The following is a 13,798-nucleotide window of genomic DNA, read 5'->3' as shown; positions in this document are numbered from 1 at the left end:
GTGTTTCATGTCTTACCGATTATTGATTGGTTATGCCTGCTGCAGCTCGATTTTTGTCGCGTACGACACGTGATATCCAATGAGTGTATAGCTTTAGAATGAGAACCGGTAAAGCTATTCGCTCATTGGATATCGTATATTGCACGCGACAAATATCGCGTTAATTTGCTGGTATAATAAATAAAGATATGTTTTTATGAATCACTCAATCGACCGTATCAGCGATAAAAAGCATCACGTGGTCAAAATTGACAAATACCAAGTTTCAATTTTAACCACTTTGATCCTTTTCGTCGCTGTAATAAATGTATTGCCAATCGCCGTGAAATTCAACGGTAAAACTCCTAACCCCCCAGCGCCGAGGTTGGCGACCCTTCGATCTGAGTGAGCAGTCGCTTACTTCAAAAGAATCGAAGCAAAGATGGACTCCTGAGAAATTTTTATACACACACCATTGGTCGTCCCCAAGTCTTTGGATCTTCCGGAATATTTCGCCGTTAAATTCTCACCGAGGCGCGCCCGGAGGGCCAGACGTTCTTTTATGATCACGCTCGCGGAGTGTGAACGATGATCGTGCAGGAGCCAGTGCAGGTAATGGAAGAGAAAAAGAGTGATGGAGGAGGAAGAGGAGGAGGAGAAAAAAAGTAAAAGTGTTGAATTTTCCTTGAACCTCCTCACCGTTGTGACATGCGAGATTTTGTACATCGAGCCGCATCCACACGTTGACATCTCGCCGATCGGGCGTGTTCGTTCGCACCTCCGCCGACGGCTTTGACCGCGTCAAACGATTTCCACGATGGTCGCCTCTTAAAGGCAGGATCGTCTCGTTAAAGACAGTTCTTTCGTCCTCGTTATTTATTCGACTTTAATGATAGTCTAAACATGCAACTTTGAGGCCCGGTTATTCCACCTTTTATTAAATTTTACTTGTTGGGTAAGTAGTAAGATTATTTAATCACATACGCGGATTGCCAGATTTACCTAATAGGTAAAATTTACTAAAAGGTGGAACAATCGACCCTGAGTCTGTTTGCCATGTCACAGAAAAACGAGCAGAGCAAAGGAGGGTCCCGGCTATAAATAATCACGAAATTTTGCTATTCTTAAAAATTTTGATAGATAATCACTTGAGAATTAAATATGGGAAGAAAAAGCGTTTCTAAAGTTTATATATATCCATTGTGATCTTTCAGAGCATTAAAAAAATTAACTTATTACGTTATGTTTGCAAATTATGTTAATTAATTTGAATATTGTGCATGTATCAGATAAAAAATAAGATGTTATTACTTAGAATTAAATGTAATAAAGTATACATTGTATGCCGTTTTATCAATTCAAAGAATATTGAATATATTTTATAGCATTATATATAAATAATTAAAATAATTCTTTTAAATATGCATTTTAAAGACTAAGGGTCGATTGTTTCATTTTTTGATCAATTTTATCTGTTGGGTAAATAAGATTATCCAATCATGGATTATCAGATTTATCTCACAGGTAAAATTTATCAAAAGATGGAACAACTGGCTCTAAGTAACATTAGGTGCATCTAGAAACACAACCGTTTACTGAACGCTCAGTAAGCTCTTGGCATATCCTATTAGAACTAAGAATATAGATCAAACAGATACAAAAGCTCACTGAGCGCTCAGTTAGCAATCGTGCTTTTGGATGCATCTAACATATTGCATCATTTATGTAATAGTGTATAGTAAAGAACTACGCTTCTCTTTATATTACATTGGAATCTAAAGACTTATAGATATGTATTACATTACTCACAAGTATTTTTTTCTAAATATTTTTATTTTTTTAATGTAATTAATTATTTATATTACTATTGCACAATCAATTACTAAGATAAATGTTGAATTTTCCAATTTTAGGCGGCCATATGGCATTGTTTGAATCATTATGCTTATCCAGATGCTATATTCTTGGCGGAACGGTTATGTGCAGAAGGTAGCATCATCTACTTTGTTTATTGATTACATTATTCTCATATTTTTATAATAAATTTGATTACATTTATATACATACTAATGTATTACATCAATATTATAGTGGACACGGAGGAAAGTTTGTTTCTTTTGGCAACATGTTATTATCGTTCTGGTCGGGTTAGACAAGCTTATGCCTTATTATCCCAGAAGGCACCCAATTCAGCACAATGTAGATTTTTACTAGCAAAATGTTGTTATGATTTGGAAAAGTAAGTAACATGACATTTTATTTTTATTGTGCTCTGGATATTGAGAACATGTGTAAATCTTTTAAAAATTTTTAGATATGCGGAAGCAGAAGCTGCGATAATTGGTGGATATTACAAACAACTGAAAAATTTGGAAGAAATAATAACTCAGTTTGGAGAACAAGCATGCTTTTCTTTGCAGATAATAGCAAAGATTTATTATAAAATGATGCGTACTACGAGAGGTAATGAAGCCCATAAGCTGGCTTTGAAATTAAATCCCTTCCTCTGGCACTCGTTTGAAGAACTTTGTAATGTTGGCGAGAAGGTAGATCCTGCTAAGGTTTTTCAGTTAGATAAATTAGACTCTTTCGCTATGTGCCATGGTACTGTATCCACGCTTAGCTACGTCACTGAACCAGATTTTATCGTACCTGGAAATGGCAACAATACACCTATATCGAATGGCACTAACAGGTACATATATAATTATATATTATAATAATTTTTATTTTTAATTAATTTATTAATATTTAACATTTTATTTTGTGTATTACAGTACACCCGTGACGATAGCATCAACGCTGATAAATGGCGGTCAAACACCTCAGGTGCGATTGTGTTCCTCTATAGAGGATTCGCCACAAAATGCGTCGATTCACTACAGCAATTGTTCTTCGATATCACCGAGGACGAAACTATCGCGTTATCGCAGTATGTTCAGTAATTCCATGAGTCCACTCACACCTAGCTTCGGTATTTTGCCATTGGAGAACAATACACCCGAGCAGACAGTTCCACCTTCGCATACGACTCTCACGGAAGCCAATGACCAAAAGAGCTTGGCGAAACGCGTCAGTAGTCTAAGAGCTCATGTAGGGGTGAGTGCAATCTTTCAGTACCGTAATGCGTACAGTAACTAATTTTTTTGCATTTTTCAGCAATTAATGTCAAGAAAAGAAACACCGTTGCAACAAGGCAAATCAGTATTTTCCCAATCGGGTAATACAAGCAATACTGCCAATATTGTGACAGTAACAGCACCTAATCCTACTTCACCTCCATCGCCGACATTTCAGGGCACCAATGTTAGACGATCGTCGCGTCTTTTCAGCCATAATTCCGTAAAGGTACAATTTTTTATTTATTCTACTTCTGAACTAGAAATTGTAAAATTCATACAAAAATATTATTAGGCACCCATTTTGGTTAATTCATTTATCTTTTAATTACATTCTCTATGGGTGTCTATTACTCATTCTGTCGATTACTGTCGATTTGATATAACACATCTATTTCAGGAAAACAATAAGTCACCTAATAGGAATAAATTTGCAACTCCAAAGTCTCCGTCTCGGAAAACGAAAGCGAGACTAGCCAAGGCAAATTTAAACAAAACCAACTTTAATGAATTAAACGAGAGAAATAGGAACGAAAAAGAGAAAAGCGAAACGATCACATCTGAGAAAGCTGTGGCTAATGCAAACGCTCTTAACGCCCAAAATAATAATATACACTCTGGTATAACATTACAAAAGCAATCGGCAGGTATATGTTAATTATATTTAATTTATCTGATATCTTTCGACTGTTGCATAATTTAAAATATTCTTGTCTGTAATTTTTTAGAGGGATTGATGTCTTTGTTACGAGAATTAGGAATGGCGTATCAGCACTTGAGTCAGTTCAAATGTACGCATGCAGCTCATATACTAAGTATACTGCCATCACGACACTACAATACGGGCTGGGTACTTTCTATGCTAGCTCGTGCACATTTTGAAATGATGGATTATAAAAAGGCTGCTAGGTAATAAATTTATATTAATTGTTACTATTAAAGAAATATATTGATTTTGGCACTTTTTTCCATGTATAATGAAATAGACGTACGTTCAAACTTTAGAGCGAAAAAATGAAAAAAACGAAACATTAGAAGTTCAATTACAATAACCGGTTTTTTTTTTCGATACATTTAAGGGTATTTTTCTGATACATTATAGATTTGTTCGCGTTGCATGCTCTGACATACTCCAATATGCTCCATAGTTCCTACTCGAGTGTGTTTGAGTAAGAGCTGTGATAGGAGCATGTTGGAGTATATCGCAATGCGATGAGAACAAATCTTGTATTTCTCTTTAATTCTCTTTTTTTTTTTAATTCTGTTTGCTTCATTTTTTTCGTGCAAAGTTATTTCGCTGAAGTGCGACAGTTAGAGCCACAGAGGACAGAGTTGATGGAGATTTATAGCACTGTTCTGTGGCATCTACACGCGGAAGTACAGTTGTCTACGCTTGCTCAAGATCTAGTTTCCCAAGACCGTAATTCGGCGGCGGCATGGTGCGCCACGGGCAATCTCTTCTCGGCGCAAACGGAACACGAAACTGCGATCAAATTTTTCCAAAGAGCTATTCAGGTAATGTGCGTTAATCTTAATCGTGATATGCTAGCAATGCATATATGATTTATTGTATTGAAAGTAATACACCATTCTCTGATTACTTATTAGGTGGATCCTAATTTTCCATACGCCTATACATTACTAGGACATGAATATGTTTTGACTGAGGAACTAGATAAAGCGATTACTGCTTTTCGTAACGCCATTAGACTCGATCCCAGACATTATAATGCATGGTAAGTACTAAAAAATTTCGTTACTATCATAATATATATGTTTCATATTTTTTGATTGTCGTCTGAATTTGTATGTAAAACATTTCTCCATGTCATTAAAGGTTCGGATTAGGAACGATATTTTCAAAACAGGAGCAATACAGTTTAGCGGAGTTACACTTTAAACGGGCCTTACAAATAAACCCGCAGAATTCTGCGTTAATGTGTCATATAGGTGTCGTGCAACACGCCCTGAAGAAAACCGATCAGGCGTTGAAGACTTTGAACACCGCGCTAATGAATGATCCGGATAATACTTTATGTAAATTCCATCGTGCGAGCATCAACTTCTCTATTGGTCGACATATGGAAGCTCTAAGAGAATTCGAGGAGCTAAAGAATATTATACCCAAAGAATCTCTAGTCTATTATTCGATAGGAAAAGTAAGAGATCAATTAATCGAATAGATTTTTTTTCATTTTGACGTCTCTTATATAAATATATCTTTATATTTGCAATAGGTGCATAAAAAATTAGGCAATACCCATCTTGCGTTAATGTACTTTAGTTGGGCAACGGATTTAGATCCAAAGGGTGTTAATAGTCAAATTAAGGAGGCTATATTGAGTCCAGGTCAAGGAGATGATGACTCTCCACCAACACAATCAGGTATGTAGTTATCAAATATAGTGAGAACTCTATATATATATATATATATGAAATTATCTAGAATCTTAAGATCATTTATGTAAAAAATATTATTTACCATTTTATATTTATATAAAACAGTTCGTAATATTTTTATCACAAATATATATTATTAATAACATGATTTATATAATTAATTTTCAATTTCACAAAATTATTGTATTATAGATGAACAGCAAGCACAAAGTAACTCAATGGAACAGGATGTTGAAACTAGTAGAGAAGGAAGTGCCGCGCCACTTGCCGGAAATGTCTCGGTCGAACCTCATGCCGATGACAGCGACGATAGTTTATGAAAACGATATGCAAGAAGACTTCCGTGAAAAAGAGATGGAGCGTTACTACCCTTATTATCAGTCATCCAAATCATTTTTCGCCAATCTCGCTTTGCTTAGTCGGAGTCACTGATGCGCGATCATTGATTTAAATTGAACGGTTGTCGACATCTTTGCAAACTATTCCATACGATACATATAATTCGGTTAAAAAGAATTATATTATTTTTCCGTATCATCAAATTTTCCTTTTATCTTGCACGAATTCGGGGATTCTTATATATACATGAATGCGATGTCTTCGCAAAAATATAAGACTCGCATATCGTATCCATCGACTGTATATTACGCGTTTGCCTCTGTATATTTTTTTACGATTGTTTGATTATCTTTTCTATTTTTTCATGCGCTCTTAATCATCCCTCTCTTTCTTGTACTTCGTCCCGTTTCGCGAATAAGTCGCTTTAAGTCAAACATGATTCAGAGACGAGAACTCGTAAAGAGTTTGGCTTTAATCAGACTTGATTATAATAAAGAAGAAAAGAGAAGGATCGATTTAATTTGCGACGAGATATTAAAGATTTACGGTTGAGTAGAGACTGTATCACGTTGCGATAAGATGAACGAATATAACCGTAAGCATGTCATATATAGTTAGGTAATACGATTAATTGTTCGCGAATAAGGAAGAAGAGTCTTGTGTAAATGTAAATTATTATTACTATGTATTTACCGCTATGATTACTATTAGTGCTATCATTACTATTATTTGTATGATTATCATTGTTGATTTAGTGATTGTGAAGGTATCGTTGGCTGCTCGGCGTCAGAGCGGCCGATAGACGATCGTGCAATTCTCGTCATGAAGATCCCCTCGGTTGATCGAACATACGAGTCCGAAACACCGCGACTGCGATTTCGGTGGTTCAGTAATCGCGCGATTACATTCGGTTTTTCGATCTCAACCTGATATCCGGAATTTAGCATAATTCGCCTCGCAAATGTCTATATATATATAGAAATACTCGTCGGATTATATTCTTAATAGTGCTGGACAGAATTTATGATGTTTACGGCGTCGGTCTTCGTATCGATATTAAGTGTACAATGCAAATTGTGTCGTTACTCCTCGAATATTGTCGAATTTGCTGGAACAGAGATCGCAACGTGTTGCATTAGGAGAAACGGCGTATATATTAATAATATACGTTTATTTTTAATTTTAAACGAATTGAGTTGTGATCCTAGTGCGCTGGCATCCGTCGCGCGTGACTGTAACATTTTATATTGTACACGTAATTAAACGAAAGACGTCACACGGAAAAAAAGAAAAAAGTTGTACACAAGTCGTCGACTAAAAAATACGTCTGTGTGATATACGCAGATACGCGTATCCTGTTTCTTCCGCTCCTTTATACGGGATGGATACTCTACACGATTTTAAAGGGTGATTCCTCACGTAAATTTAAGACGAAAACTTCATATAACATATATTTCCACATGTTCAAAATTTCATCAAAATAATCTGAATGGTTTTTGAAATTTTTGAAAAAGAATCTTTTCCTTCAACTTTGACACCTTGTCTCTTTGATTTGAAACTAATCAAACTACTGTTTCGGGCATATGTGCAGTTTTCCTCTTAAATTTGTGTGAGGAATCATCCCTTACAATCTTAGAACTAGTATTCACACTGTATGTCTCTGTCCCTTTTCAATTTATTTATTTATATTTATCTCTTTTTCGTATCTCTTTTCCTTAGCGTTTTCACATTTATCCCTGCGTTTTTGACGGGGAGCAAAATGGGAGCGAGAGTGGGAGATCTCTTTGCATATGTCCGACATATTGCATCTAATCTCGTTATTTATTAACGACGTCTAATCGTTATTTATTGTTTGATCCACGTACGTTTAATTGCCGAGCGGAAATGGAGTCAGTCGTAACTATCTTCCAAAGAGTTTAGGAAAACCAATACGCGCGTGTAAATGTATGTGATGATGTCTGGCTCGCCTTTACCCAGCCACCGCCATACAGAAACCGAGAAGGTTCGATCGAAGCCAACAATCGCTGCCGTGTTACTCGTTACAAAGAGGTGTATGCGCAAAATAAAAGGCCTGCACTTTTTACGAAACTATCTTGACGACTTCACTCCTCACCTATTTGTCCAATATATTTAACATTGACTTTTCTTGCGCGGCGAAAAGATTAAAAAAAAATTTCATTAAAAACTTGTAGCGTATATAAAAATCATAAGAAAGACGGCAGCGTGTTTACGGCGAGGTGAGATAACAGAGAAAATGATAGCTGATACGAGCTACTGCCTGAGAGGGGGAGCGAGACGGTGGACGCGACCCGCGGGGTCGTCCGTCTCTTTCGTCTTCTTCTGTTATCGTTTACTACCGTTGACAAGAATCCGACAGTGGTTTGCAAAGTGTGTTGTTGAAGCGATCGAATCGATGAGACGAACGGATCATACGGCGAGCATGACTCCGCGAGCGTCTAGAAGGGACTCGGATGTCGTTCTGTCCAACTTCGGCCACAAGGAACATCTCTTCAAGTTCCTCGTTATTGGCGATTACGGTGTCGGTGAGTCACGGCGAGATGCGCAATTGATAAACTTACCTTATTTGATATATAAATTTGAAATACAATTTTCATATCAAAAGATGTATTAAAAGTGTAAAACTCTTATAAAACAAATTGATAGCTCAAAAACTATTCATTATTGCATCTCGTATTTCTATTATATTTTTCATTCACTACGTTATATAAGCTACGTTATATTTGAAAACTACTTTATTTCACCGGATCTAATTTTCTATATAATTGGTGCAAATCTTTTTCGGTACTCTCTAAATTGCAGTAATTCTCTCACAGAATTTAACGTAAGATCTATTTTAATAGTTTTCCGATTTAGATTTTCATAGAAATTATTTATTTTAGGCAAAACTGCGCTGGTCAGAAGATATACGGAAGGTAATTTGTTGCAATTTGTCTCTCTTGCCCATTATCGAAGTTAATTAACAATTCTTGCCCAGAATCGTTTCGCAAGAAATTTCCGAAAAGTTTAAACGTGACGTGCGTTTAATCGCAATCACAGTCGTGGATCGCATGTCGCGAGAGGATAGGTATTGCGGGAGTGTACATTCAGAAAAGGGAAAGAGAAATGCGTACAAGCCGGCTTATCCGTCTTAGCGATATGTACGTCAAACACCGCAGCTGCGATACGACACTATTAATCCGGACGTCACCCGGCGCACACTCTCGAAACTGTCTTTTCCAGGGAAGTTCTCCTCGAATTACAAGATTACCATAGGCGCCGATTTTGCGATAAAAACGCTCGATTGGGATCCGCAAACTAAAATAAACTTACAGCTATGGTACTTGTAGACGCATCATTTATATTGCTTGCTATTTTATTGTCTTCAAGGGCTCCCGCATGTATTTTGCAACCCCTCGAAATTATTCTTAATCCCGCAGAATATATAATTATAAAGATAATTTAATTTTTGGATGTTTTAGGGACATCGCTGGTCACGAGAGATTTGGATATATGACGAGGGTCTATTATAAATACGCGTAAATATGACTTTAATGTATCTTTTATTATCCGCCTTGGATTAGTTTGTTTCTTTTAGTTTGTTTCCTTTGTATTAAATACGTTTATTATCATAAATAGATATACATAGCTCTAATTTCATGGTACACTGTTAAATTTATAACGGCAAATTATATTCAATTTGAGTTATTTTTGATCATTTCTATATGTTGTCATTACTACTCAAATAAGTCGTTTTAACTAAAACAATGAAATAAACAATGTAACTCAAGGAAATGTATTAAATTTGACTTAAATTTTTTAAATTTATTATGACATACGTTAATTACAAAAGATGTTGTTTATATTTTGAAGTCACAGAAATGAATTGACTTACATTTCACGTACATAGAAGTTAAAAATAAGATGTTATTTAACTCAAGAAATTTGGTTGTCATTGCTCTTTTCATATCTAACAGTGTATGACTAATCGAAGTAATTAAGATTAGGCGTTTTAACTTTTACTGAATCTGAAAAATCTCAACTGTATTTTCTATTTTGTTATAATTTAATTTATTTTTTTTTTTTTTAATTTGTCAATCTCGCTCATTGGTTTGACCTACACGTAGGGTAGCCGCGGCTCTCGTATTCGACATCTCACGAGCGGCGACCTTCCAGTCGATGAAGAAGTGGCTGAACGATCTCAGGGAGAAGGTCGCACTGCCAGACGGTTCGGGTATACCAGTCGTGCTCCTGGCGAATAAGTGCGACATATCGGTCGCCGTGACCGACGAGCAGATCTCCAAGTTCTGCAGAGAGAACAAGATACACGCTTGGTACGCGACTTCCGCGAAAAACAACACCAACGTTGGTAAGTGAACGATCAGCTTATTCTCTGCTCATCTTTCCCGTATATTTATATCCTTAAAAAAGTTATCTTACTTATTGCATAAATATCTATTAATGTTTGAAAAGTAATAATTATTAGTATTATCATTAATGTTTTTAATTATTAATAATATTAAAAGAAATATACAAAAAGAATAATTATAATTGTAAGAGCTTACACATTGTTGTTTTACTTCTGTAAAAAAATTTGTGATATTACTAATTAAAAAGAGGGATGTTGGAGGAGTGACTAAATTCTAGCCTCAAACAACGAACATACTTATCGCGTTATACATATTTAAATTCTAATAGTTTTTGATTAATTACCGAAATATTTTGATTTTTAGATTGATTGTCTTTGATATAGTATATGTGTACGTATATAATGATTTTTCTTCTACGTTCCCAATGTTTCCGCAAGATACATCACTCGACTTTTCTTAAATGGCCCTTTGATACGATATATGTATAATTTATACATTTCGGTATTTTGTCATTTTTATCGAAAAACATTCTTAATTCAACATCCTTCTTTGCAGAAGCAGCGATACGCTATTTGGTGGACAAGGTGCTAAGTTCGAGATTCGACAACGGTATACGAGATTCAATTCAATTACGGCACGAGAGCACGTTGAGTCGCGAAAAATCTATGTGCTGCAAATAGAGCGATATATACACATGCATGAACGATCATCTTAGAATTATTGAGAATACATATAAATCAACGTCATGAACAGATAATTGCGAGATCATCAAACACGGTGCTAATATGATGATAAAACGAAAGCTACGAAAGTGTATCGTTGGAAGATTTATATACATATTGCCATAGTTACATTTGCTTTATGTGATAAACCATTGCCATTATCATTTGTTGACCGCGTGTTACGTCCTCTTTATAAATTTACGTAAATAAATTACAGAAAATAACATGATGAACTTATTAATAATTATCCTTTTTTAATTAAAATCGAAAAAATAATTTTTAATTAAATAAAAAATTATTCAAATTCTCTGAAATTCCATGAAAATAAAAGGTGCTATTATTATTTATCCGTCATGCTATAATAATGTTCTCTTATAAATTTACATATATAATAAATAATAGATAAAAAATAATTGCAATAAAACTTATCATAGTTGTTCTTTTAATTAAATCCAAATTAATTCTCTGAAATATTAATATTTATTAAAAGCAACTGAAAAAATAAATGGAAGGTACCGTTATTGTTTACATTTGCAACCATGCTAATATAATTAATAATATTCTGTTTATAAATTGACATGTCACGTTTATAATAAACTTTGAATGTAATTCAAAATTAACAATAATTAATAAATTGTGATTTTTTTTTTGCTTAAATTAAATTAATCTGAAACATAGTTTTTATTAAAAATAGCAAAAAATAAATGATTTTATAGTTCTTCTTTCTTGTTCTTTATTACTGACATTTGGAATGTCAGATGCAATAAACATGGAAGACGTTTTGCAAATATTGTTATTTTTGCTTGTAAATTATGATAACGCACAAGCCTATATACACAAACATATTTTGAATAAGTTAATTTTACTCGCTGTAGCTCTGATACCATTTTATCAGGCATTTAAGAGTGCAGAGACATTTAAGTATTTAAGAATAGCGCCGATCGCATAGAGATAATAACCGTTTTCAGGTTAAGTTAGGTCAATTTGAAGGAAAGTACAATACGTCGCAGCAGTTACAAGTTATACAGTGTTACGTCGTAGCTCGTAGAGATCAGTGCACGCCATTAAGCGAACGATTCTAAACTTATGGAAGTTTAGAACGCGCGTTTAATTGCATTTTTTTCAATTCGTGAAGTGTAGAATATAGAGATTAAACTCGTTCTTTATTCATAACGGAAATAAAGAATAATAATGACTGATAACTTTCCAGATGGCGTAAATACGGGTAAGCGTACTAGTATATTAAGCAAAAAATAAGATAAGTAAATTAAATAAGGAAGTAAATTATATTTTAAGTAAGTAAAATTAAGAAGCGGAATGACGAAGTTAAATATTAGGTGTACAAAAAAGTTCTGAGCTTTAGATTTGATACAACCGAAATAACAATTTAAATTTTATATATCTTCCCGCCCTTTTGGGGTTTTAAAACAGTAACATTTAACCTCCTGAAATGCGATACGGTTTGGCGTTTGATGCACATAACCTCAAAAATCAGTAGTGTTCACGATGGCAATTACAAAAGAGCATATTCGATTTTCCATCCACTTCGCGTTTCATCTGAAGAAAAATGCTGCTGAAGCCACTGAAATGATTTGTGCTGCATATGGAGAGAACGCTGTAAGTCATGCAACATGCAAAAGGTGGTATCAAAAGTTTCGCCAAGGAGATTTCAGTCTTAAAGATGAATCGCGTGCTGGACGCCCTGAAAAGATTGAAACGGACGAATTGCAAGCACTGCTGGATATAAACTCTGCGCAAACTGAAAAGGAGCTTGCAGAACAGCTTGGCGTTACGCAGCAAGCCATTTCCGTACGATTATAATAAATAAAGATTGAATTTTACAAAAAAAAGCTCAGAACTTTTTTGTACACCTAATACTTGAGAAAAAAAATTTCTTTTTTTATTTTTTTATTATATTAGATTTGAATAGTGGAAGTCTAATTAAGTTATATTAGATTTGGATAGTGGAAGTTAAATTTGTTGTTATATTTTCCGATACAGTGCTAGGAAGTAAACGATTATCCGAGCTCGGGAAAACGCTAACACATGAACATCTGGCTCTTGATTTTCGCAAATTTTACTTACCACCGCCGAAACATCTTAAACGTTTCCCTGTCGGCAGCTTATCTCTCCAAGATGTCGGATACGTTCGACAATATCCGTAAGTCTAATCGAAATATCCTCCTTTCGAATTATCTTTTCTCCTCCTGTTTAATAAAATAGTCCCTTTAAAATAGATCGCTTTAGATCCGAAAATATCACATTACTCACAGTCCGTTTCGTATAAAATGAGAATGTTCACAATAACTAAATAATTAAATTAATAAAAATTATGTTAAAGATAAATATGTATTTAACTGTACATTTTACATCAGATATAGCAGCTTATATAACTTGGAATTTTCCGGTAATGATGCGGCAAAAGCTGTCTATAAAGACGTGGAATTATTTAAAGAGGCCGGTGGCGGAACTATCGTGGAGAACAGCAGCCACGGTTTGAAACGCGATATTTCTTTAATGAAGAACGTTAGCCAGTCCTTGGGAGTTAACGTGATTGCGGGAACCGGTATAGTATGATATATGTAATAATATTATTTTATTTAATAAAATATAATTTAGAATCACATAATAATACATTGTTATATTATTTGTTACAAATTTTCTCAACTTAAACAGGCCATTACCTCGCCAGTACACAAAACGCATCGACTCTTAATATGACCAAAGAAGAAATGTACAATCTAATGTGCAAAGAGTTGGAAGAAGGTTGCGTGGAATATCCCGAAGTAAAGGCAGGATTTATCGGAGAAGTTGGCAGTAATTGGCCGATCGAAGGTATGTACGCAATTGTACTTAAACAAGTTACCGAATG

General features: G+C 34.7%; 3 protein-coding genes across 3 annotated transcripts in view; all 3 read left to right on the top strand.

Moving 5' to 3' along the window:
• Positions 1-409: 409 nt before the first annotated feature.
• LOC108750807 (cell division cycle protein 27 homolog) lies at positions 410-7,984 on the top strand. Its single transcript, XM_018490573.1, has 13 exons — positions 410-591; positions 1,893-1,968; positions 2,071-2,218; positions 2,294-2,674; positions 2,757-3,078; positions 3,139-3,327; positions 3,499-3,745; positions 3,827-4,007; positions 4,388-4,613; positions 4,707-4,834; positions 4,936-5,257; positions 5,336-5,483; positions 5,691-7,984. The coding sequence occupies exons 1-13, from the start codon at positions 568-570 to the stop codon at positions 5,816-5,818; spliced, it is 2,520 nt and encodes an 839-aa protein (XP_018346075.1). The 5' UTR covers positions 410-567; the 3' UTR covers positions 5,819-7,984.
• A 102-nt stretch (positions 7,985-8,086) lies between these two features.
• Positions 8,087-11,103, top strand: LOC108750492 (ras-related protein Rab-32-like). Its single transcript, XM_018489959.1, has 6 exons — positions 8,087-8,380; positions 8,738-8,770; positions 9,078-9,174; positions 9,317-9,373; positions 9,962-10,203; positions 10,760-11,103. The coding sequence occupies exons 1-6, from the start codon at positions 8,092-8,094 to the stop codon at positions 10,882-10,884; spliced, it is 843 nt and encodes a 280-aa protein (XP_018345461.1). The 5' UTR covers positions 8,087-8,091; the 3' UTR covers positions 10,885-11,103.
• A 1,014-nt stretch (positions 11,104-12,117) lies between these two features.
• The window catches only part of LOC108750480 (phosphotriesterase-related protein), a 2,618-nt gene continuing 937 nt past the window's right edge, over positions 12,118-13,798 (top strand). Inside the window, exons 1-4 of the mRNA XM_018489940.1 lie at positions 12,118-12,151; positions 12,928-13,087; positions 13,302-13,492; positions 13,603-13,761. Coding sequence (XP_018345442.1) covers positions 12,118-12,151; positions 12,928-13,087; positions 13,302-13,492; positions 13,603-13,761 — 544 coding nt within the window. The remainder of the gene's footprint in view (positions 12,152-12,927; positions 13,088-13,301; positions 13,493-13,602; positions 13,762-13,798) is intronic.

The sequence above is a fragment of the Trachymyrmex septentrionalis genome, unplaced genomic scaffold (assembly GCF_001594115.1).
Source record: "Trachymyrmex septentrionalis isolate Tsep2-gDNA-1 unplaced genomic scaffold, Tsep1.0 scaffold37, whole genome shotgun sequence".
Taxonomy (NCBI): domain Eukaryota; kingdom Metazoa; phylum Arthropoda; class Insecta; order Hymenoptera; family Formicidae; genus Trachymyrmex; species Trachymyrmex septentrionalis.
The sequence above is the reverse complement of the archived record's forward strand: the minus strand, read 5'-3'. Positions and strand labels throughout refer to the sequence as shown.

Coding starts and splice junctions, on each gene's coding strand:
- LOC108750807 (XM_018490573.1), top strand. CDS start 568: ATGATCGTGCAGGAGCCAGTGCAG. Junction 1,969..2,070: donor GGAACGGTTATGTGCAGAAG/GTAGCATCATCT, acceptor TCAATATTATAG/TGGACACGGAGGAAAGTTTG. Junction 4,614..4,706: donor TTTTCCAAAGAGCTATTCAG/GTAATGTGCGTT, acceptor ATTACTTATTAG/GTGGATCCTAATTTTCCATA.
- LOC108750492 (XM_018489959.1), top strand. CDS start 8,092: ATGATAGCTGATACGAGCTACTGCCTGAGAGGGGGAGCGAGACGGTGG. Junction 8,381..8,737: donor TATTGGCGATTACGGTGTCG/GTGAGTCACGGC, acceptor TATTTATTTTAG/GCAAAACTGCGCTGGTCAGA. Junction 9,374..9,961: donor AGGGTCTATTATAAATACGC/GTAAATATGACT, acceptor ACCTACACGTAG/GGTAGCCGCGGCTCTCGTAT.